Genomic DNA, 22,500 nt, shown 5'->3' on the forward strand with positions numbered 1-22,500 from the left:
TATGGCCTTAGCAATGAATAAGTTCTTTAATGTCGCCGACTGTTTAGTACCCTTTTTTTTACTTTCTTAAAAAGTATCGGTTAAGGCACCGGGCGAAAATTATGTATGCGGCAGAGTATATAATTAATTAGATAAATTTTTTGAATCGATTGACAGCCCTAATATATATATATATATATATATATATAGCAAGGTCTTGCTGCTACTACTGTAGTCTATGATCGTTTCTCTGCACAGTTTCTTTCCTTTGCCTTTTCTTGTGGCTGTTTTCAAACTGTATTTCTGCGCCGAATTTTGGGGCTTTTTTCCCTTTAATTTAGAGGGACAGACAGCAAAGGGCTGCAGGTCGGACTCGAACCCGAGCCGCTGCAAAGGACTCAGCCTACATGGGGCGCACGCTCTTACAGGGTGAGCTAGAGGCCGCCCCTTTATATCAGCATTTAATGAAACCTAGAAACAGAGATATTGAACGGGGAGAAATCACTTCCAGGAACCAGAGCCGTGTGCGGTCACTGCTGAGCTCTAAACTGCTGTGAGAGTGTTTGGTAGAAAGGTCTGGACAGAAAGAGGCCTTTGAGTCTGTGGAGATCTAACTATACGTCCACACCACCGCCGACTTGAGCTGCAAAGAAGCTCTGGCCGCCCGGTCAAGGACGCTGGTCAGAAAGTCCGGGGAAGCTGTTTGAGGCTTTGGCCGCTCTGACGTAGCAGCATTCTATGTTCATCATGGAAAAAGATCAAGCAGCCACTGCACGGCCAATACACTGACACTAGAAACCTTTTATAAATGACATATATAATGACAGAATGTGTATTGGTTGTTGGTCGCAGCGGTGTCTGTTAGCAGTTAGCTCGCTCGTTAGCCGCTGAACCGCAGCAGCGTGCAGGCAGAGCGAGCAGCCGCCAGCTGTTGATCCGTGCAGGACTTCACCGTGAGTGGACTGTTTAGAGACCATGTGACCGGCAGGTAACGTTAACTGGTCCCTATACGCAAATATCAGAAATGATAGGGAACCCAGCAACGGCCATGATGAGCTTCTCCTCCTTTTTCTCTGAACTAATGTTTTGGTAGGAACCAAAGTTTACATCGTATGTTTCTCTGGAATCAGCCAGCGTGAAGGACGTCTATATTCTGATTGGTTGCCGCTGAACCGCGTCATAGCTCATTACCATAAAGTTGACCTACTTTCAACTTCCTGATTGACGCTCCGGTCGCTCAAAACGCCCAAAACGCGACGCCGACAGATTTTCCGCTCCTTGCAGCTGAGAGAAGCAGCTTCCATTGAAAATGAATGACTTCCTGTATCTTTAGAAGATCAAGTCGGCGGCGGTGTGGACGGACAGTAAACTGCTGGGAGAGTGTTGGTAGAAAGGTCTGGACAGAAAGAGGCCTTTGAGTCTGTAGAGCTCGTAACTGCTGAGAGAGTGATGGTAGAAAGGTCTGGACAGAAAGAGGCCTTTGAGTCTTTGATTTCGAAGCAGCAGCAGTTCCAGTGTTTCTACATTTCCTGTATGTACACATAAATACAGAATCTTAATTACAACGTCATCTTGAGAGCAAGCTTGTCTCTCTGAGCTGTTTCTGTCTGTGTGAAGTGTGTTTTTCAGTCTGTGGTCTGTGCCCGGCCCTGCAGCGGCGTGGTGCGGCCAGGCGGGGGCGCCGTGGCTCCGCGGTGAGGATCTAGGGGGGGGGCGGGACGGCGGCCGGCGAGCCTCTGGGTCAGCTGGGCTGGACGCTCGGAGAGGCTGAGGTATCGCTCAGGGAGGAGGAGGAGGAGCTTCACTCGGCTTTCTTTATGAAGATCTGAGACAGGAGAGAGCACAGAAACCATAGCAACCAGGGAGCAACTTTGAAGTTAAATAAAATGAGAGTAAAGACAATAAGAATTGGGAAATATTTGTGTATATATTAAATTATCCTTCTTTAAGCCTGTTAAAATAATCTATTCTGGGTTTTTTTTTTTTACTCCAGAAATCTGTCCGTAAATTATCAAAAAGCCCCAAAAATATTTATATATTTTTTTAACTTATTTAAAAAAAATGTAATATTTATTTATTATTATTTTAAAACACAACATGCCAGAACATTCCCTGACATTGGAACTGAGACTAAAAAATAATCTAAATAAAAAACAACAACAACAACAATATATTATATATATTATATTATATATATATTTATTTATTTATTTATAAGAAAAGAAGAAGAAAATAAATAATAATAAAAAGTAAAAAAATAAATAAATGGTTAAATTAAATTAAATAATTAATACACAACATGCCAGAACATTCCCTGACACTGGAACTGAGAGACTAAAAAAATAAATAAAAATAATTTAGATTAAAAAAATTATTTAATTATGAAAAATCATAAAAAATAAAATAAATAAATAGATGTTAAAAATAGAGTAAAATATAATAAGAAGAGAGAAATGTACGTACATACACACACAGTTATACATATGTAGATACAATAAATACAAAAGAGAGGGGGAAAAGTAGCAAAAGATATTCCCTTTTAAACCTAAACGTAGCGATGCAAATGTAGCCTAATTGACCCTGGCGGTCTTTAAGCCTGTTCTCTCTATAATCACTCTATAATATATTCAGGTTTCCCTGCAAAATCTGTCTTTAAATGATCAAAAAGCCTCTCTAAACCCAGACTAATGCAGTCTTTAAAGGGTCAACATGAACAGGCTTTCTCGCTGCCGCTCTCAAAGGGAGGTCAAAGGTCAGCGGTCGGGAGTTCACACTGAAACATTCCCATGATGCCGCAGTGAAATAATCCTTTACCACCAGCCAGTTAAAGACTCTTACAGATTAAAGGGTAACTTTTTTTTTTTTTCAATCTGGACCCTATTTTCCCATTTTTGTTTCCAGTATTAAGCCGGCAAAACAAGCTATAATGTCATCAGTCAGCGTCCACTAAAAGTTCTGTTGTTGCTGCTGACAGACTCAGATTATTATTCTAAGTGTCTGACAACATTATGAAAGGATCCGTACAGAGATAGACCTTTTAGTTAAAGAGTAAGATCCTTTTAGTTTGACATGAAACAACCCAGAAATCACCATCACCAAACCCACCAGACTCCATGTAAATAATCACTACTTTTAGTGTGTATAGAGCCAGCATATTTCCACATGTAAATGGGTGAATTAAGGGATTATTTCAACCAAACCAGAGTGGTGATTGTTGGAACAGTGAAAAGAAAAACCAAAGCTATTTTTTATAGTTCTATTTTGTGTCTGTCAATATTGAATGAAGTGTATTTTACGATGATAAAATGACTGATTATTTACATGGAGTCTGGTGGGTTTAGCGAACGCAATATAGCTGATGTTTTTATGTTTAAAAAAAATAAAGATATTACTCTTTAACAGAAAGGTCTATCTCTGTAGGGTAAACTTGTTTTTGTAGCTTTGTCAATGTTTTGTTGCTTTTTTTGAAATTTATATCACTTTTGGCGACGTTTTCAGCACTTTAAAAAAAAGTTTTTGACACTTTTTCCAACGTTTTGAATGTTTTTGTTTCTTTTTTCTTTGTTTGGCTAAGTTTCAGTCACGAGTTACTGAGGGTCACTTGGTTTTATTCTTTATTTTTTATTCTCACCTCGCTGAGGATCACCCAGACCGGGGAGTCCGTGAGAACGGAGAGACGCATGGCCTCCAGGGGCCCGAAGCTGGCGTCCACCTCGCCCTCCGCAATACCGTTCTTAAAGGTTCCTGGAAGACACAGTCAATACAGTCAATACACAGTCAATACAGTCAATACACAGTCAATACAGTCAATACACAGTCAATACACAGTCAATACAGTTAATACACAGTCAATACAGTCAATACACAGTCAATACAGTCAATACACAGTCAATACAGTCAATACACAGTCAATACAGTCAATACATAGTCAATACAGTCAATACATAGTCAATACACAGTCAATACATAGTCAATACAGTCAATACGCAGTCAATACACAGTCAATACACAGTCAATACAGTCAATACAGTCAATCCACAGTCAATACAGTCAATACAGTCAATACACAGTCAATACAGTCAATACAGTCAATACAGTCAATCCACAGTCAATATAGTCAACACAGTCAATACACAGTCAATACAGTCAATACAGTCAATACACAGTCAATACAGTCAATACAGTCAATACACAGTCAATACACAGTCAATACAGTCAATACAAAGTCAATACAGTCAATACAAAGTCAATACAGTCAATACAGTCAATACACAGGGTTTCTGGATCAGATTTAAGACCTTTTTAAGACCTTTTTAAGACCATTATGAATGACATATAAGACCTCTATCACAGTGGTGTAGTCTAGTCTCTTTGTAGTCAGTATTCCTCCCAGCTTCACACTCGCTTGTCCCAGAGCCACGCGTCACGGAGGCGTTATTATGGATCCCTCGCAACCTCTAGGCAAGTCCTTACTTCCTTCCTTACTTCCTTCTTTCTTCCTTCTATCCTTGTCTCTTCCTTCCTTCCTTCCTTCTATCACTGTCTCTACCTTCCTTCCTTCCTTCCTTCTTTCGTCCTACCCTTGTCCCTTCCTTCCTTCCTTCCTTCTTTCTTTCTTCCTTCTTCCTGCCTTCTATCCTTGTCTCTACCTTCCTTCTTTCTTCCTTCTATCATTGTCTCTTCCTTCTTTCTTCCTTCTCCCTTCGATCAGCCTGATTGGTTGGGGTTAGGCATTGACCTCGAGTAGTTAAAGTTAGGATAGCCGATTGGTCAGGAGATAGGACCTGAACAAATTGGGTTACATTACATAAGCATGGACGCCTGGCCAATAGTAGCGTGCGAATGCTATTGAAGGGCGGGTCTTGCCCAGAAGTTGCGTCCCATACTTTTTTTTTTTGTAGCGTTACCGTTATCTGTAGTTTCTTCAGTGATGGGCTTGGTGTAGTGTCTGTTAGCTTTAGTTTTATACCGTCTAAAGTCTGGTGATTCACGTTAGTTAATAAAAAAATTAGCACAATATGAGCACTTTAAGTAAAGTACAAGTGCCTCAATATTTGTACTTAAGTACAGTACTCGAGTAAATGTACTCAGTTACATTCCACTGCTGATGATTTCCTGTCAACAAACTCCTAAAACAACCTTCTGCTACTAGTTGACCTACTACTGTTGCTTCAGTTTTTACTGCTTTTATAACCGTCATAAAATAAAATGAGAACTTTCCCAAAACTGTCAACATTACATCACCGACCAAAGTTGTAAATGCCCCACAAAACCCTTCTGTGTGTGTGTCTGTCTGTCTGTGTGTGTGTGTGTGTGTGTGTGTCTGTGTGTCTGTCTGTCTGTCTGTCTGTCTGTCTGTGTGTGTGTGTGTGTGTGTCTGTCTGTGTGTATGTGTGTGTGTGTGTGTGTGTGTGTGTGTGTGTCTGTCTGTGTGTCTGTGTGTGTGTGTGTGTGTGTGTGTGTGTGTGTGTGTGTCTGTCTGTGTGTCTGTCTGTCTGTATGTGTCTGTGTGTGTGTGTGTGTGTGTGTGTGTGTGTGTCTGTGTGTGTGTGTGTGTGTGTGTGTGTGTGTGTGTGTGTGTGTGTGTGTGTCTGTATGTGTCATCTGTGTGTGTGTGTGTGTGTGTGTGTGTATGTTTGTGTGTGTGTGTGTGTGTGTGTGTATGTGTGTGTCTGTGTGTGTGTGTGTGTGTGTGTATGTGTGTCTGTGTGTGTGTGTGTGTGTCTGTATGTGTGTGTGTGTGTGTGTCTGTATGCGTGTGTCTGTCTGTGTGTGTGTGTGTGTGTGTGTGTGTGTGTGTATGTGTGTGTGTGTCCATCTGTGTGTGTGTGTGTGTGTGTGTGTGTATGTGTGTGTCTGTGTCTGTGTGTGTGTGTGTGTATGTGTGTGTGTGTGTGTGTGGGTGTGTATATATATATATCTGTGTGTGTGTGTGTGTGGGGGGGGGTGTGTATATATATATATCTGTGTGTGTGTGTGTGTGTGGGGGGGTGTGTATATATATATATCTGTGTGTGTGTGTGTGTGTGTGTGTGTGTGTGTGTGTCCTCATTGCTGCAGGAAAACAAAAGCCGAGGAATGTTGTCCTGAATAACTCTCCCCTCTCGTTAACAGACAGCTCGTTAAGACACAGCTCGTTAAGACACAGCTCGTTAAGACACAGCTCGTTAAGACACAGGTCAAACTGTCTCAGAAATCTAATCTATAACTTATTATCTAGTCCAGGGGTCACCAACCTTTTAGAAACTGAGAGCTACTTCATGGGTACTGAGTCATACGAAGGGCTACCAGTTTGATACGCTCTTCTGAAATAACTAATTTGCTCAGTTTGCCTTTAGTTATATATGATTATTAATGATTAATGATACTCATCTATGTGAAGACACTGATCACGTTAATGATTTCTCACAATAATTATCAACAATGTCTTAACAAGCTGGGAAACAGATAATATCAATATTCAATTTTCATTAATAGAACAGGCCTGAGGGCTACTCATGTGGTCCTTGGGGGCTACCTGGTGGCCGCGGGCACCGTGTTGGTGACCCCTGGTCCAAGACATGCTAAGAATGGACTGTACGTCATGTTTATTTTGTTTAGCTGCAGACACGGCACCCTGTCTCCTCTCACACTCACCGATTCTGATGAATCCGTCTTCTGTCCGATGGTACTTTGGTGTTTTCTCCCTCCCGTCTGTCAAGGCCTCTTTCTCTGCCTGAATATTCTGCAAAAACACACAAACACAATCCAACGTGTGAATTCAAATTATTCTGCCAAATAATATTAAACAACAAAACACTCAGGCTACATTTATATTGGTTTGAAAAAACAAAAACATTTTGCTACGATTACACCTCGCATTCGAACAAAGCCACAAAAACGTCTAAACAAAGGGACGAAAACGTCCAAAATGAAGACAAAAACCTCGAAAAAGCGTCAAAAACATAAAAAAAGCCACAAACACTGTCCAAACAAGTCACGAAAACGTCCAAAAAAGTCACGAAAACATCCAAAATAAGACAAAAACATTGAAAAAAGCCACAACTGTCCAAAAAAATTGACAGAAACGTACAAAATAGAGAACAAAACATTGAAAAAGCCACAAAAACTGTCAAAAAAAAGGACGAAAACGTCCAAAATAAAAACAAAAATATTGAAAAAGACATAAAACATAAAAAAACAAACAAAAACTGTCAAAAGAATTAGACAAATGTCGAAAAGCCACAAAAACTGTCCAAAGAAAGTGACAGAAACGTCCAAAATAGAGAACAAAACATTGAAAAAAACCACAAAACCTGTCAAAAAAAGGGACGAAAACGTCTAAAATAAAAACAAAAACATCAAAAAAGCCACAAACCTGTCCAAACAAATGACAGAAATGTCGAAGAGCCACAAAAACTCTCTAAAAAAGTCACAAAAACGTCCAAAAAAGTCACAAAAACGTCAAAAGAATTGACAAAACCCGTCAAATACAGCTTTAAAACCCAGAAAAGGCGCCAGAAACATTGCCTGCAGCTCAGACCCAACACATGAACGGTCTCTCGGTAACGTTAACGGGGCGTGTCATGAACGGTCTCTCGGTAACGTTAACGGGGCGTGTCACGAGCGGTCTCTCGGTAACGTTAACGGGGCGTGTCACGAGCGGTCTCTCGGTAACGTTAACGGGGCGTGTCATGAGCGGTCTCTCGGTCTCTCGGTAACGTTAACGGGTTGTGTCATGAACGGTCTCTCGGTAACGTTAACGGGGCGTGTCATGAACGGTCTCTCGGTAACGTTAACGGGTTGTGTCATGAACGGTCTCTCGGTAACGTTAACGGGGCGTGTCATGAACGGTCTCTCGGTAACGTTAACGGGGCGTGTCATGAGCGGTCTCTCAGTAACGTTAACGAGTTGTGTCACGAACGGTCTCTCGGTAACGTTAACGAGTTGTGTCACGAACGGTCTCTCGGTAACGTTAACGGGGCGTGTCACGAGCGGTCTCTCGGTAACGTTAACGGGGCGTGTCATGAGCGGTCTCTCGGTCTCTCGGTAACGTTAACGAGTCGTGTCACGAACGGTCTCTCGGTAACGTTAACGGGGCGTGTCATGAGCGGTCTCTCAGTAACGTTAACGAGTTGTGTCACGAACGGTCTCTCGGTAACGTTAACGAGTTGTGTCACGAACGGTCTCTCGGTAACGTTAACGGGGCGTGTCACGAGCGGTCTCTCGGTAACGTTAACGGGGCGTGTCATGAGCGGTCTCTCGGTCTCTCGGTAACGTTAACGAGTCGTGTCACGAACGGTCTCTCGGTAACGTTAACGGGGCGTGTCACGAACGGTCTCTCGGTAACGTTAACGGGGCGTGTCATGAACGGTCTCTCGGTAACGTTAACGGGGCGTGTCATGAACGGTCTCTCGGTAACGTTAACGGGTCATAAACAGTCTCTCGTTAACGTTAACGAGTCGTGTCATGAACGGTCTCTCGGTAACGTTAACGGGTTGTGTCATGAACGGTCTCTCGGTAACGTTAACGGGGCGTGTCATGAACGGTCTCTCGGTCTCTCGGTAACGTTAACGGGTTGTGTCACGAACGGTCTCTCGGTAACGTTAACGGGTTGTGTCACGAACGGTCTCTCAGTAACGTTAACGGGGCGTGTCATGAACGGTCTCTGGGTAACGTTAACGGGGCGTGTCATGAACGGTCTCTGGGTAACGTTAACGGGTTGTGTCATGAGCGGTCTCTTGGTAACGTTAACGGGTCGTGTCATGAGCGGTCTCTCGGTAACGTTAACGGGGCGTGTCATGAGCGGTCTCTCGGTAACGTTAACGGGGCGTGTCATGAGCGGTCTCTCGGTAACGTTGTCGTGTCATAAACAGTCTCTCGGTAACGTTAACGGGGCGTGTCATGAGCGGTCTCTCGGTAACGTTAACGGGGCGTGTCATGAACGGTCTCTCGGTAACGTTAACGAGTTGTGTCACGAACGGTCTCTCGGTAACGTTAACGGGGCGTGTCACGAGCGGTCTCTCGGTAACGTTAACGGGGCGTGTCACGAGCGGTCTCTCGGTAACGTTAACGGGGCGTGTCACGAGCGGTCTCTCGGTAACGTTAACGGGGCGTGTCATGAGCGGTCTCTCGGTCTCTCGGTAACGTTAACGGGTTGTGTCATGAACGGTCTCTCGGTAACGTTAACGGGGCGTGTCATGAACGGTCTCTCGGTAACGTTAACGGGTTGTGTCATGAACGGTCTCTCGGTAACGTTAACGGGGCGTGTCATGAACGGTCTCTCGGTAACGTTAACGGGGCGTGTCATGAGCGGTCTCTCAGTAACGTTAACGAGTTGTGTCACGAACGGTCTCTCGGTAACGTTAACGAGTTGTGTCACGAACGGTCTCTCGGTAACGTTAACGGGGCGTGTCATGAACGGTCTCTCGGTAACGTTAACGGGGCGTGTCATGAGCGGTCTCTCGGTCTCTCGGTAACGTTAACGAGTCGTGTCACGAACGGTCTCTCGGTAACGTTAACGGGGCGTGTCATGAACGGTCTCTCGGTAACGTTAACGGGGCGTGTCATGAGCGGTCTCTCAGTAACGTTAACGAGTTGTGTCACGAACGGTCTCTCGGTAACGTTAACGAGTTGTGTCACGAACGGTCTCTCGGTAACGTTAACGGGGCGTGTCACGAGCGGTCTCTCGGTAACGTTAACGGGGCGTGTCACGAGCGGTCTCTCGGTAACGTTAACGGGGCGTGTCACGAGCGGTCTCTCGGTAACGTTAACGGGGCGTGTCATGAGCGGTCTCTCGGTCTCTCGGTAACGTTAACGGGTTGTGTCATGAACGGTCTCTCGGTAACGTTAACGGGGCGTGTCATGAACGGTCTCTCGGTAACGTTAACGGGTTGTGTCATGAACGGTCTCTCGGTAACGTTAACGGGGCGTGTCATGAACGGTCTCTCGGTAACGTTAACGGGGCGTGTCATGAGCGGTCTCTCAGTAACGTTAACGAGTTGTGTCACGAACGGTCTCTCGGTAACGTTAACGGGGCGTGTCATGAACGGTCTCTCGGTAACGTTAACGGGGCGTGTCATGAGCGGTCTCTCGGTCTCTCGGTAACGTTAACGAGTCGTGTCACGAACGGTCTCTCGGTAACGTTAACGGGGCGTGTCATGAACGGTCTCTCGGTAACGTTAACGGGGCGTGTCATGAGCGGTCTCTCAGTAACGTTAACGAGTTGTGTCACGAACGGTCTCTCGGTAACGTTAACGAGTTGTGTCACGAACGGTCTCTCGGTAACGTTAACGGGGCGTGTCATGAACGGTCTCTCGGTAACGTTAACGGGGCGTGTCATGAACGGTCTCTCGGTAACGTTAACGGGTCATAAACAGTCTCTCGTTAACGTTAACGAGTCGTGTCATGAACGGTCTCTCGGTAACGTTAACGGGTTGTGTCATGAACGGTCTCTCGGTAACGTTAACGGGGCGTGTCATGAACGGTCTCTCGGTCTCTCGGTAACGTTAACGGGGCGTGTCATGAACGGTCTCTCGGTAATGTTAACGGGTTGTGTCACGAACGGTCTCTCGGTAACGTTAACGGGTTGTGTCACGAACGGTCTCTCGGTAACGTTAACGGGTTGTGTCACGAACGGTCTCTCGGTAACGTTAACGGGGCGTGTCATGAGCGGTCTCTCAGTAACGTTAACGGGGCGTGTCATGAACGGTCTCTGGGTAACGTTAACGGGGCGTGTCATGAACGGTCTCTGGGTAACGTTAACGGGTTGTGTCATGAGCGGTCTCTCGGTAACGTTAACGGGGCGTGTCATGAGCGGTCTCTCGGTAACGTTAACGGGGCGTGTCATGAGCGGTCTCTCGGTAACGTTAACGGGGCGTGTCATGAACGGTCTCTCGGTAACGTTAACGGGGCGTGTCATGAGCGGTCTCTCGGTAACGTTAACGGGGCGTGTCATGAGCGGTCTCTCGGTAACGTTAACGGGGCGTGTCATGAGCGGTCTCTCGGTAACGTTAACGGGTCATGTAACTGGATTCAAAGACCTACGTCGAACGGCAGAACCTCCACCGATGTGTTGAAGAGTTTGTCTCCCGGATGTTCGATGTTTCCGCTCCGAAAGAAAAACCTGAGAGAGACAAACACAAGGAAGGTTTAATAAAACATAGATTTACAACAAGAACTTGTTATATAAAGTAAAACTGGCAATACTTTGATTCTTCCGTCCTGTTTTCCTCGGGTCAGATTTGATCCATTTAAAAAAAGTTTCTAAATCAGAAATTTGGGTTCCTTTCAACCAAATTGTCAAAAATAATAATAATAATGTGGATGTTCCATACAACTATTTACTTTTCACAAGTAAAAAAAATTATCGGTTCACTACTTTCATTGAATTTGCGGGGTGTCTAACTGTTCAGATGCACCAATCAGGGCCAGGGGGGGTGTCTAACTGTTCAGATGCACCAATCAGGGCCAGGGGGGGTGTCTAACTGTTCAGATGCACCAATCAGGGCCAGGGGGGTGTCTCACTGTTCAGATGCACCAATCAGGGCCAGGGGGAGTGTCTAACTGTTCAGATGCACCAATCAGGGCCAGGGGGGGGTGGGGGGGGTTGGGGTGTCTAACTGTTCAGATGCACCAATCAGGGCCAGGGGGGCATGTCTCACTGTTCAGATGCACCAATCAGGGCCAGGGGGGCGTGTCTCACTGTTCAGATGCACCAATCAGGGCCAGGGGGGGTGTCTAACTGCGTGTCAATCACTGCTCATGCACACACATTCATTCTCCCTTGCAGGGGGAGGGGCTTAGGAGACCGTTTTGGGCTTTAGCAGAAAGGGGGGGAGGGACTGAGAAGTCTGGACTGAGACTAAGTCCTGGATCCTCACAGTCCTACCTACGGCACCTTTAACACCCTGGCCTCCTCTGGTACTCCTCACCTCTCGATGCGGACAGGTGTGAAGAACCGTATCCGTATGAAGTCCCCTGCTACAGGTGTGAAGGCCCAGAAGAAGTCCTCCCCCAGGTAGGCTTTCTCCAAGGTGAAGTGCTGGTAGGTCTTCAGGCTGGTGGTCACCTCTGCCAGCGGGTTGGCGTGACCCTTATGGAGGGTCTGTTTCCCAAAGTCCTTATCCTGTAGGAAAACATGGAGTTTGTTGGGTTTAAATGTAATTTATCAGGAGATGTATGCAGTTGTCCTGACTTTTAATGTGGACATGTGGAGTTATGTTTGACCGTATGTATTAGGGATGCACCGAATCCAGGATTCGGCTTCGGATTCGGCTGAATATTGGGCTTTATTGACGGGGTTGGGTTTCTGCTAAACCTTAAGGTGATTACACACCAACCAGACGGCCGACCGTCGGCAGTAAAGCCAGTCGGACTGATCAGTCGGGTCCCCGAGGTCCAAAAAAAATGCCTCAAAACACACTGAGGAGACGCCGACTTGAGCATTCGCTCTGCACGTGCGCAAAACGTAATACGTCTCCATAGCAGCAGGCGGCACTGCTCTGTATTGTTTCCATTAACAGTCTGATTGTTTCCCAGAAAATGAAAACCGGCAGCTGATTGGACGAACGCATCACGTGGTTCTTTTTTCTCCAGAAATTCACAGCCAGACTGTCATGGCGACTCGTTCAGAATAAGATCTCATATTGGACTAAAATAGTTCACCGAAACGTGTTTCTGAAAACATTTGAAGAGAGAAATAGGCCGTGCAGTTGCTGAATCTGTCTTCATTTCAGATCAACAAAGGTCAGTTTAAAAGATTTTCGTCAGATTTTGAGCGGCTCATCCTGCTCGCCATTTACGGGTGAGTCCCGATTGTCCTGTCTCTGACTGAACATGTCAGGTCGGCCAAAATGAAGGCCGACGGACGACGGAACGAACACACCGACCAGACTCGAGTCACCGACCTCGCCAGACTGTCCAACGGCTGATTATCGGCTCGGTGTGTCAGCTCTCTTAGAATTTTTTCCCAGCGAACCGAAACCCTACGCTTGCACTAGGCGCGCTACGCTGGTCGCCGTAATGACGGCGCCGTTGATTACGGGAAGGTGTTTACGTAGGTGGAGCGTTCAATGCAGTAGGCTGTGAGAAAGTGGAAATGGAACTGGTGAGCAGAAAAAGTGTAGTTTGGCAGTACTTTCTGTCAAAAGAAGGCCATTCAAGTCCAGCTACATGTTCAATCTGCAATGCTGATTAGTCTGGTGGTGGCGAGGACCCTAAACTATACACAACATCACCGCTGTTACAACATCTGGTAGGAAACATCTGGAAGAATACGAGTTGTGATGAAGGAATCTACAGACAGCAGCCAGAATGCAGCAACTTCAGGTACGGCAAAGGAAGGACAGTCACTGTTGACTTCATTAATGTGTTTACTAGTGCTGTCAGTTAACACAAACCCATTTTAGAGAAAAAATAATGGTACAAAAAGAAATCAAGAGACATTTAGAATAGATAAATATGTGCGATTAATTGTGAGTTAACTATGACATTAATGCGATTAAATATTTTAATCATTTGACAGTACTAGTGTTTACTGTGTTAATGGACTGAGGATGGGAGGAGGATTCAGTATTCGGTTTCAGATTCAGCAGAATCTTAACCAGTGGATTCGGTATTTGGCCGAACCCCAAAAATCTGGATTCGGTGCATCCCTATTTCTGACACCATATATTTCTTATTATGGCGCTTCCTTTCCCTCACTTCCCCCATAATGGTAGCATGACTCAGAAACTCAGAAACTGAACCCTCCTCCTTAACAGTATGTGTGCGTTTCCTCTCTGTGTCTCTGCAGAGTCAACAGGAATACTAAGATGACCCCCCTGTGCACTGAGCAGAAGATAATCTGAACTGTTAGTCATACCGAGAGACTACCGACCGACTTTTACACAGACTGGTATCACTGCCAGCCTCGCTATAGCTGTCCATGATGACTCATCCAGTTTCAGTTCAGAGCTGAGACCCGAAAGATACGAGCAACAGAAGCATGACGGCACTGTGGGAGCACATATTGGTTTTGAGATGTTGATGTTGTATTAGAGGGGAGCACCAAACGGCTGATATTGCTGTATGGTGGTTGATTTAACCCATCCTATAGGCCTACATAAGAGCTGGGGCAGTTCATTTTAGGTACAGTACATCTTTTTGGTGATGGGAGGAAACCAGAGCAGCCGGAGGAAGGCCATGTGAACCCAGACCGGGGATCGAACCCTGTACCCAATATGGGAGTGAGAAACACAAGGCATTGTGAGCTAACGTTACGTGCTGAGTAATGTTAGTACAGGGAGGAGTGACAGGCTGCAGCTGGAAATCAGAAGGATGGGAAACAGTTTTAACATGACATTAAAATCAACATCCACCAAGCCAAAATGCTCATGTTATCAATAGTTAGTTGGTTTCCTACCTGCGTCGTGAGTTCTAGCTTAGCTGGGAGTTTCGTGGAGACAGCTAACGTTAATGTTAGCTGCCCTACAGCGGTCAGAGTTAGCTTTGACTTCATATATTACCTTCTAACAGTAACGTGCCAATCTGCAGGAAACAGGTTGCTTATAAATCACTAAAATAGTAGTGACGGCACCGTTTGGCTTAGATATCAGTGCCGTTAGCATCGTGGCTAACACTGTTGTTACTTTACTTTATGACAAATCGTTTCGGCTGGGCTTTCTAACATGATGTCATTGTGCTAACCGAGCACCGTTAGCCTTTACAACAGAGCCACTGTATTGGAAAATAATGTAAACAGAGAGCGGCGTGCCAGAAATGTAATGCGCGGTGACAGAGGCCCCCTCAAGGCCAGGCTGATGTTGGAAGTCGTGTAACGTGTAACAACAACCACCTGCTTATAGTGGCATTGACAATGCATAAGCCTGAGTAGTGTAGTACATATTTAACAGGCTGCTTTTGAGCTTTAAATATTAGATTATTATTTAAATATTAACAACAATAACGAATGAAACTTGAATGGTATTATAGAGGAAGACTGACAGCTCTAGTCTGCATTGTTATTGTCATCACAGCCGACTTTATGGCCGACGCAAACACAGAGTTTGTGTTTATAAGATGTGTGACTTTTCCAGAGAAGTTTATCACATTTTAACAAATCTATCGACTTAACTCCCTAAAGGCGAATAAATCCCACTTCCACTTTAATTCTTTCAATTTGAGTTTTTTTTTTTTTTTTAAAACCCAGGGCTGGCTTTTTCAGGCTAGAGGGTAATGGCTGCGTTTAGCCTGCGCCTGTGCACGGCCCCATGCCGGCCGGCCTCCGAGTTCAATCTCCACACCAAGAAGGCGCTGGTCCGGGACGGCCGGATCAATATCCAATCGATGGGAGCAGATTGCAGCAGCCGTCAGCGGGGCTAATATCCATCGCTGCTAACAGAGTAATCAGAGGAGAGCCGAGACGCAAAGGTATACTGCAGTTTGTGTCGGAGACTGCAGAGGCTTTCTGTCTTCGTTAGAGGGTGACAATTTTTCGGGACTCCTGCGGGTCACGTGATGGGAGTCAATTTCACTGTCGGTAACGTGTTCGGGTGAGTGCGCCCAAAGATTGTGAGAGCCTCGAAAAATTGTCACTACCTAACCCTAACCCCCCCAACAACATCAGCACACACACACACACACACACACACACACACACACACACACACACACACACACACACACACACACACACACACACACACACACACACACACGCACAGACACACACCACACGACACACACACCACACACACACACACACACACACACACACACACACACACACACACACACACACACACACACACACACACACACACACACACACACACACACACACACACACACACACACACACACACACACACACACACACACACACACACACACACAGACACACACACACACACACACACACGCACACACACACACACACACGCACACACACACACACACACACACACACACAGATACACACACACACACACACACACACACACAGACACACACACACACACACACACACAGACACACACACACACACACACACACACATAGACACACACACACACACACACACACACACACACACACACACACACACACACACACAGACACACACACGCACACATACATACACACACACACACACACACAGACACACACAGACACACACACACACACACACACACACACACACAGACACAGACACACAGACAGACACACACACACACACACACACAGACACACACACACAGACACACACACACACACACAGACACACACACACACATACACACACACACACGCCCCCCCCTGCAACCAGCCTGCTTCAGACAACACTAACTGAAAGTACTGATGTAGCAAAGTACTCAAGCAAGAAACAGAAGTTTTGAAATTAAATGTGCCCTTGCATTGAACATCCACACACACTCGTTACCTTGAGTTTCTGTATTTTTCCAGCCAGAGACGAGTGCGTGCCGACGTGTTGGAAGAGAGACGGTTTGAACCGAATCCTCAGGTTTGCCTTCTGCCTGTCGCAGTGTTTCTGATGGAGACACACAAACACGTACAATCACACCTTTTAAATCCGTCACTACAAACTAGGGCTGTCAAGCCATTAAAAAAAATTATCTAAATTAATTGCATACATAATTTTTGCCCGGTGCCTTAACCGATACTCTTTAAGAAAGTAAAAAAAAATGGTTCATTGCTAAGGCCATATGGTCAAAATTAAATTATTTAATAATACTGTAATCACTATAACAATAACTTATTTCACTAGTAAATTGCTGTTGAATGCGAAAAACAACCACCAGATGGGAAAAGGGCATTTAACAATAACTTTGAATGCACCACGAGGCTATAAATTACCAGTTTCATTGAACGCACCATCTGTGTTTTTCCGACAACAGCTGCTGCAGATTGTTACATCCCGCTGTTGGATCCTCTACAGTGAAATACAGTCACACTTTACACCGTTTAGCATTAGCTGTCAGCATTTTAACCGTGTTTAATCCAGCTACTAGCTAGCGGTAGGCTAACGTTAGCTGCTGTTGAGTATAGTGTTAACTAGCTAGCGGTAGACTAACGTTAGCTGCTGTTGAGTATAGTGTTAACTAGCTAGCGGTAGGCTAACGTTAGCTGCTGTTGAGTATAGTGTTAACTAGCTAGCGGTAGACTAACGTTAGCTGCTGTTGAGTATAGTGTTAACTAGCTAGCGGTAGGCTAACGTTAGCTGCTGTTGAGTATAGTGTTAACTAGCGTCCCATGCAGCGGTGTGTGTGTTTCCTGTAACGTCTGTTTCAGAGCATCAGAGAGAAGCGCAGACATATCAGTGGAACCGGAATGAGGCACCGAAATCTGCGTTGCTATTCGGTCAGGTAGATACCGGTCGTGAAGGCACCGGTGCCGTATTAGCACCAGATTTCGGTAGCCAACCCTATTCAGGAAGAATATTTTTATAAGTAAATGTTCCAATCAATGATCCAGGCAGCGCATTCTCGTCTCCCTCCTTCATTTTACAGTCCAACGGTGGCTAGAACGGCTCTGGGTCAAAGTTCAATATGGAATGGATTAATCAGCGTTATTTTTTTGCCGATCGTCGGCAGAAAAGGCAGTCGGACTGATCAGTCAGTCCCCCTACTGACTGCTGCTCTCTCCTACTGACTGCTGCTCTCTCCTACTGACTGCTGCTCTCTCCTACTGACTGCTGCTCTCTCCTACTGACTGCTACTCTCTCCTACTGACTGCTGCTCTCTCCTACTGACTGCTGCTCTCTCCTACTGACTGCTGCTCTCTCCTACTGACTGCTGCTCTCCCCTACTGACTGCTGCTCTCCCCTACTGACTGCTGCTCTCCCCTACTGACTGCTGCTCTCCCCTACTGACTGCTGCTCTCTCCTACTGACTGCTGCTCTCCCCTACTGACTGCTGCTCTCCCCTACTGACTGCTCTCCCCTACTGACTGCTGCTCTCTCCTACTGACTGCTACTCTCCCCTACTGACTGCTGCTCTCTCCTACTGACTGCTCTCCCCTACTGACTGCTGCTCTCTCCTACTGACTGCTGCTCTCTCCTACTGACTGCTGCTCTCCTCTACTGACTGCTGCTCTCTCCTACTGACTGCTGCTCTCTCCTACTGACTGCTGCTCTCCTCTACTGCCGTGGCTCTTTTTGTTTTGTTGTGTTGTTGAGAAGCGAGACACGGAAACTTTCTTTCTGGAGAATTTATTCAGAGACAAACTGAAACCTACACTGTACATTTACTACCACTTAACAAATAAACTGCTGATGTATTCTCAGCTCTGATAGCCGACAGCTGTCTGCTCTGAGCGCATTCACCGTCACTCTCTCATGTAGTCTACACACTAAGCACCGAGCTATTCCTTAAAGGAGCTTCCCTGGTCTTGTAACACAAGGAGAGCCTGCCAGAGCTTCTTGTATTTGGTCCGAAAGTCCGAACCATCCAAAAAATGCTTTCACACTATAAACGAGCCGGAGCATGGTTCAGTTTGGTCCGGACCGAGACCACCTCTTTTTATCGAATCAAAATTTGGTCTTTTGATCCGGACCGTGGTCCGGGGGAGGTTTCACACCTCTAATTTTGGTTCGGATCAAACAAAAAAGTCCGAAAGTCCAGACCAAATGAGGTATGTGTGAAAACGCCCTTAGAGGACTTAGACTTAGACTTCTCTTTATTGATTGTTTTGGGATGACTCCTGCAAGGAAATTAGATTTCTAGCAGCAGATTTTAGCAGCTTACAAAACACTCTTTAAATAAAGAGATATAAAAAAATTAGGGCCGTCAGCATTAACGCGTTAATTGCAGTGCGATCGCATTAATCGCATTAATCGCAGAAATTCAGAGAAATTAAAAGAAATTAATCGATTGAGAGCCTTATTTAGGAGTTACTAAACACTATATTGACTCTAGTAAGGATAGGGATTTGTAGTTTTTTAGTTAGGTACTTGGAGGAATTGTGCAATAATGACAGATTCACAAATTTTTCTTTTGTTTACAGTAAATAAATAATTACAAATCTTAAAATCAAGTTCATAAAGTCACTTTCTTTGCATTCATTTGATTCCCAATGAAGACACACTGGTAAAATATGCGATTAATCGCGATTAACTATAGAACTTCAGTGATTAATCACGATTAAAAAAAATTCATCGTTTGACAGCCCTAAAAAAAATACAGTATAAGAATAACAATAGCAATAAACTTTTAGCTAAATATTTTTTCCAAAAGTAAACAAACAGTAAACAACAATATACTACAGATAAATAAAGATAAATATATAGACACGCATATAGACACTTGAGTAATAGTTGTTACAGGCCTATGATGAGAGCGTGATGTGCGGAGACTACTCACGGCATCCTTCTCTGGGTTGCACACCTTGACCCACATGATGTGGTCCAGCAGCCAGTCGATGGGTTTGTCTTTGTAGAACATCAGCATGAACTCCACGATGAGCGACAGGTCCAACGACTTGAACATCTTACCTGTCGGAGAAGAAGGGATGTACTTTAGTGCACGGGCGTAGGGGATGCTGGGTTATATCACGCGATCATTCGTGAAATCGCGGGTCTCGTGAATACAGCTGTGTTATGGGTTGGTGTGTTTTATTTTATTTTGGTAGTCTGTTTCTGTTCTGTATTTTGCTCAGTTTCCTGTTTTATTTTGATAGTTTGGTTTTCTGTCTTGTCTAGTCTGGTTTTACCAAGGGGGTCAGCGTCTCCTTACAACGCGTACCTCCTATGGCGCCATTCTGATGCTACCAAGCCATCACCCCCCGTTAGCATCCCATTGACTGCCATTCATTTTGACGTCACTTTGACAGAGAATAACTTTACATCTGAAGAGTTTAAAGACTCTATTTGTCCATTGTTTATTTCTAAAGAAACACGACAATGTATAAAAGGCTCCATTACCTTGTACCTCACGTTATGGCTCCGTAGCAGACGTTTTTATAAAAATAGGCTAACGATTGGGTCATAACCACGAGACTTACTGTCTCATAGTAGAGGAATTACCGTATAGTACAGGAGAAGCTCTCAGGCAGTTTGGACTTCCATTAGCTGTTTAAGTTGAATTACTAATGTTAACTATCATTTTAGTGATCAATAATTAGCCTGTGTCTATGTTATCTCCTTACATATACCTACGCTCTCCGTCTCTGCTAGATTGGGAATGATTGAGATTTCTCTTGGCACAGCTACCAGAAGACTTCCAACTTTCAGACAGGTTGCTCACGTCACATCTACGTCTTCAAGCTCAGTTGGAGGCTGCTCAGTAACGCTCAGCCATCACCGGGAAAGATCTTCTAATATCCTTCACTGGTCTCCGTCCAGAGACACGGGACCTGGTGGTCCATTATATATACCGTCTATGCCTTTACCTTGACCTCAACGGTTGTGATTGGTGTAAAGCCCACCTCAGCGGTTGTGATTGGTGTAAAGCCCACCTCAGCAGTTGTGATTGGTGTAAAGCCCACCTCAGCGGTTGTGATTGGTGTAAAGCCCACCTCAGCAGTTGTGATTGGTGTAAAGCCCACCTCAGCAGTTGTGATTGATGCCTCGATTTGGGGGACATTGGAAATGGGTTTGAATGGGCTCTTGGCCAGACTGACTTGCAGAGCAAATCTCAAATTTGCCGGAAGTTCGTCAGGGTTTACCCAGGCTAACTTTTATTTAAAGTCTTTTAATGCTTCTTCTAACACAGCTTTTCATGTTTTGTTCTGATGATTCAACCACCGACACTGAAAATGAAGACCGTCGCCTGAAAAGCCTCCCGACTTCTCGTCTTTATTGTCTTCATACAGTATTTCTCTGTACGAACACAGAGTTCTCTGGGTATTAAAGGTCAGAAGCTGCACTGAGCCGACCGTCTCTCTGGACTGAAACAGACGGACCAAAAGGCCAACGTGCAGCTCTGCTCCCGCCCCCTTCAGGCCCGCCCTGATGCGTCGGGACATTTCAGCCTCCGAAGGGCCGAATGTGCGACGAGGCAACAGAATTTAAAAAAAAGAAGCACACCCTGCGGACTTAGTCGAGTCTGGACTAAAAGCTAAACTTGGCAAATGCAGATCTCAGATTTGAAGAGTTGAATTGCAGAGCGGCCCTGCAGCGCTCTCGTCTCCGTCTGATTTAATTCGGCGAGTCAGATTCACCCCGATGACGTCATTAAAGCAGCCGCAGCTCGCACGCCGCACGCCGCCGGGGGCGGAGAGGCTCGGTAGGGTCAGACACCAGGACCAGAGGGAGGACTGGAGGAAAGGAGGGAGGGAGGAAGGGAGGATGGAAGGGAAGGGAAGGGAAGGGAAGGAGGGAGGGAGGGAAGGAGGGACTATGGAAGGGAGGGAAGGAGGGAGGGAGGGAGGGAGGGAGGGAGGATGGAAGGGAGGGAAGGAGGGAGGGAGGGAGGATGGAAGGGAGGGAAGGAGGGAGGGAGGGAAGATGGAAGGGAGGGAAGGAGGGAAGGAGCGAAGGAGGGAGGAAGGGAAGGAGGGATGGAGGGAAAGAAGGAGGGAGGAAAGGAGGGACTATGGAAGGGAGGGAAGGAGGGACGGAGGAAGGGAGGATGGAAGGGAGGGAAGGAGGGAGGGAGGAAAGGAGGGAGGGAGGGAGGGAGGGACTATGGAAGGGAGGGAAGGAGGGAGGAAGGGAAGGAGGGAGGGAGGGAGGAAGGGAGGGAGGGATGTAGGGAAGGAGGGACTATGGAAGGGAGGGAAGGAGGGAGGGAGGAAGGGAGGATGGCAGGGAGGGAAGGAGGGAGGGAGGAAAGGAGGGAGGGAGGAAGGGAGGGAGGGAGGATGGAAGGGAGGAAGGAAGGGTGGAAAGACTGGAGGGGGGAGTAGGGGAGGGAGGGAGGGAGGAATATATATATATATATATATATATATATATGAATCTGAAAAATAGTGTAAAATACAATGAGAATATACATACTGAGTTGTGTACATAAACGCCGTTTCTCTCTTTAAAAACGACGACGACTGCGTGATGGCGGGCGAGAGAAAGACACACACTCCCCCGTTAACTTCACTGTCAGAATACCCACAATGCAACACTTTCATCAGCCTCACGCACACCAGGAGAATCACATCTTAGGGTTTCTCTTCTAATGATGTCCCCAAACTGATAGCCTATATTTCGCCATCGAGATCACCGTGACGATGCAATAATTGAAATGAACGGCTAGCACTCCGTTTTATTTTATTTTGAAGGATGAAGCCGTTTCCTGTGAGGAACTTTCACAGGAAGTGCCCCCAAAACTGAGACTGTCTCTTTAAACTCCTGGAGGTGTTTGAAGACGCGGTGAGCACTCAGGGACCTATTAGAGGGAAGTAGAGCAGCAAAGCCTCATGGGAAGAAAGAGGAGCTGGGTAATTGTGTGTGTGTGTGTGTGTGTGTGTGTGTGTGTGTGTGTGTGTGTAGCTATGTGTGTGTGTGTGTGTGTATCTGTATCTGTATCTGTGTGTGTGTGTGTGTGTGTGTGTGTGTGTGTGTGTGTGTGTATGTGTGTGTAGCTATGTGTGTGTGTGTGTGTGTGT

At 45.7% G+C, this 22,500-nt stretch overlaps 1 protein-coding gene and 1 long non-coding RNA gene across 2 annotated transcripts in view; one reads left to right on the top strand and one right to left on the bottom strand.

The window, feature by feature from the left end:
* Nucleotides 1-56: 56 nt before the first annotated feature.
* LOC118496160 lies at nt 57-1,448 on the top strand. The gene is made up of 2 exons (XR_004898647.1): nt 57-599; nt 1,361-1,448. It is a non-coding gene; the product is annotated as an uncharacterized LOC118496160 (long non-coding RNA).
* mgat4b (alpha-1,3-mannosyl-glycoprotein 4-beta-N-acetylglucosaminyltransferase B) overlaps nt 1,369-22,500 on the bottom strand; it is a 126,969-nt gene continuing 105,837 nt past the window's right edge. Inside the window, exons 9-15 of the mRNA XM_036006489.1 lie at nt 19,320-19,450; nt 16,382-16,489; nt 11,892-12,085; nt 11,005-11,083; nt 6,616-6,703; nt 3,611-3,723; nt 1,369-1,804 (exon numbers count right to left, since the gene is read on the bottom strand). Coding sequence (XP_035862382.1) covers nt 1,781-1,804; nt 3,611-3,723; nt 6,616-6,703; nt 11,005-11,083; nt 11,892-12,085; nt 16,382-16,489; nt 19,320-19,450 — 737 coding nt within the window. The 3' untranslated portion in view covers nt 1,369-1,780. The remainder of the gene's footprint in view (nt 1,805-3,610; nt 3,724-6,615; nt 6,704-11,004; nt 11,084-11,891; nt 12,086-16,381; nt 16,490-19,319; nt 19,451-22,500) is intronic.

The sequence above is a fragment of the Sander lucioperca genome, chromosome 1 (assembly GCF_008315115.2).
Source record: "Sander lucioperca isolate FBNREF2018 chromosome 1, SLUC_FBN_1.2, whole genome shotgun sequence".
Classification (NCBI taxonomy): domain Eukaryota; kingdom Metazoa; phylum Chordata; class Actinopteri; order Perciformes; family Percidae; genus Sander; species Sander lucioperca.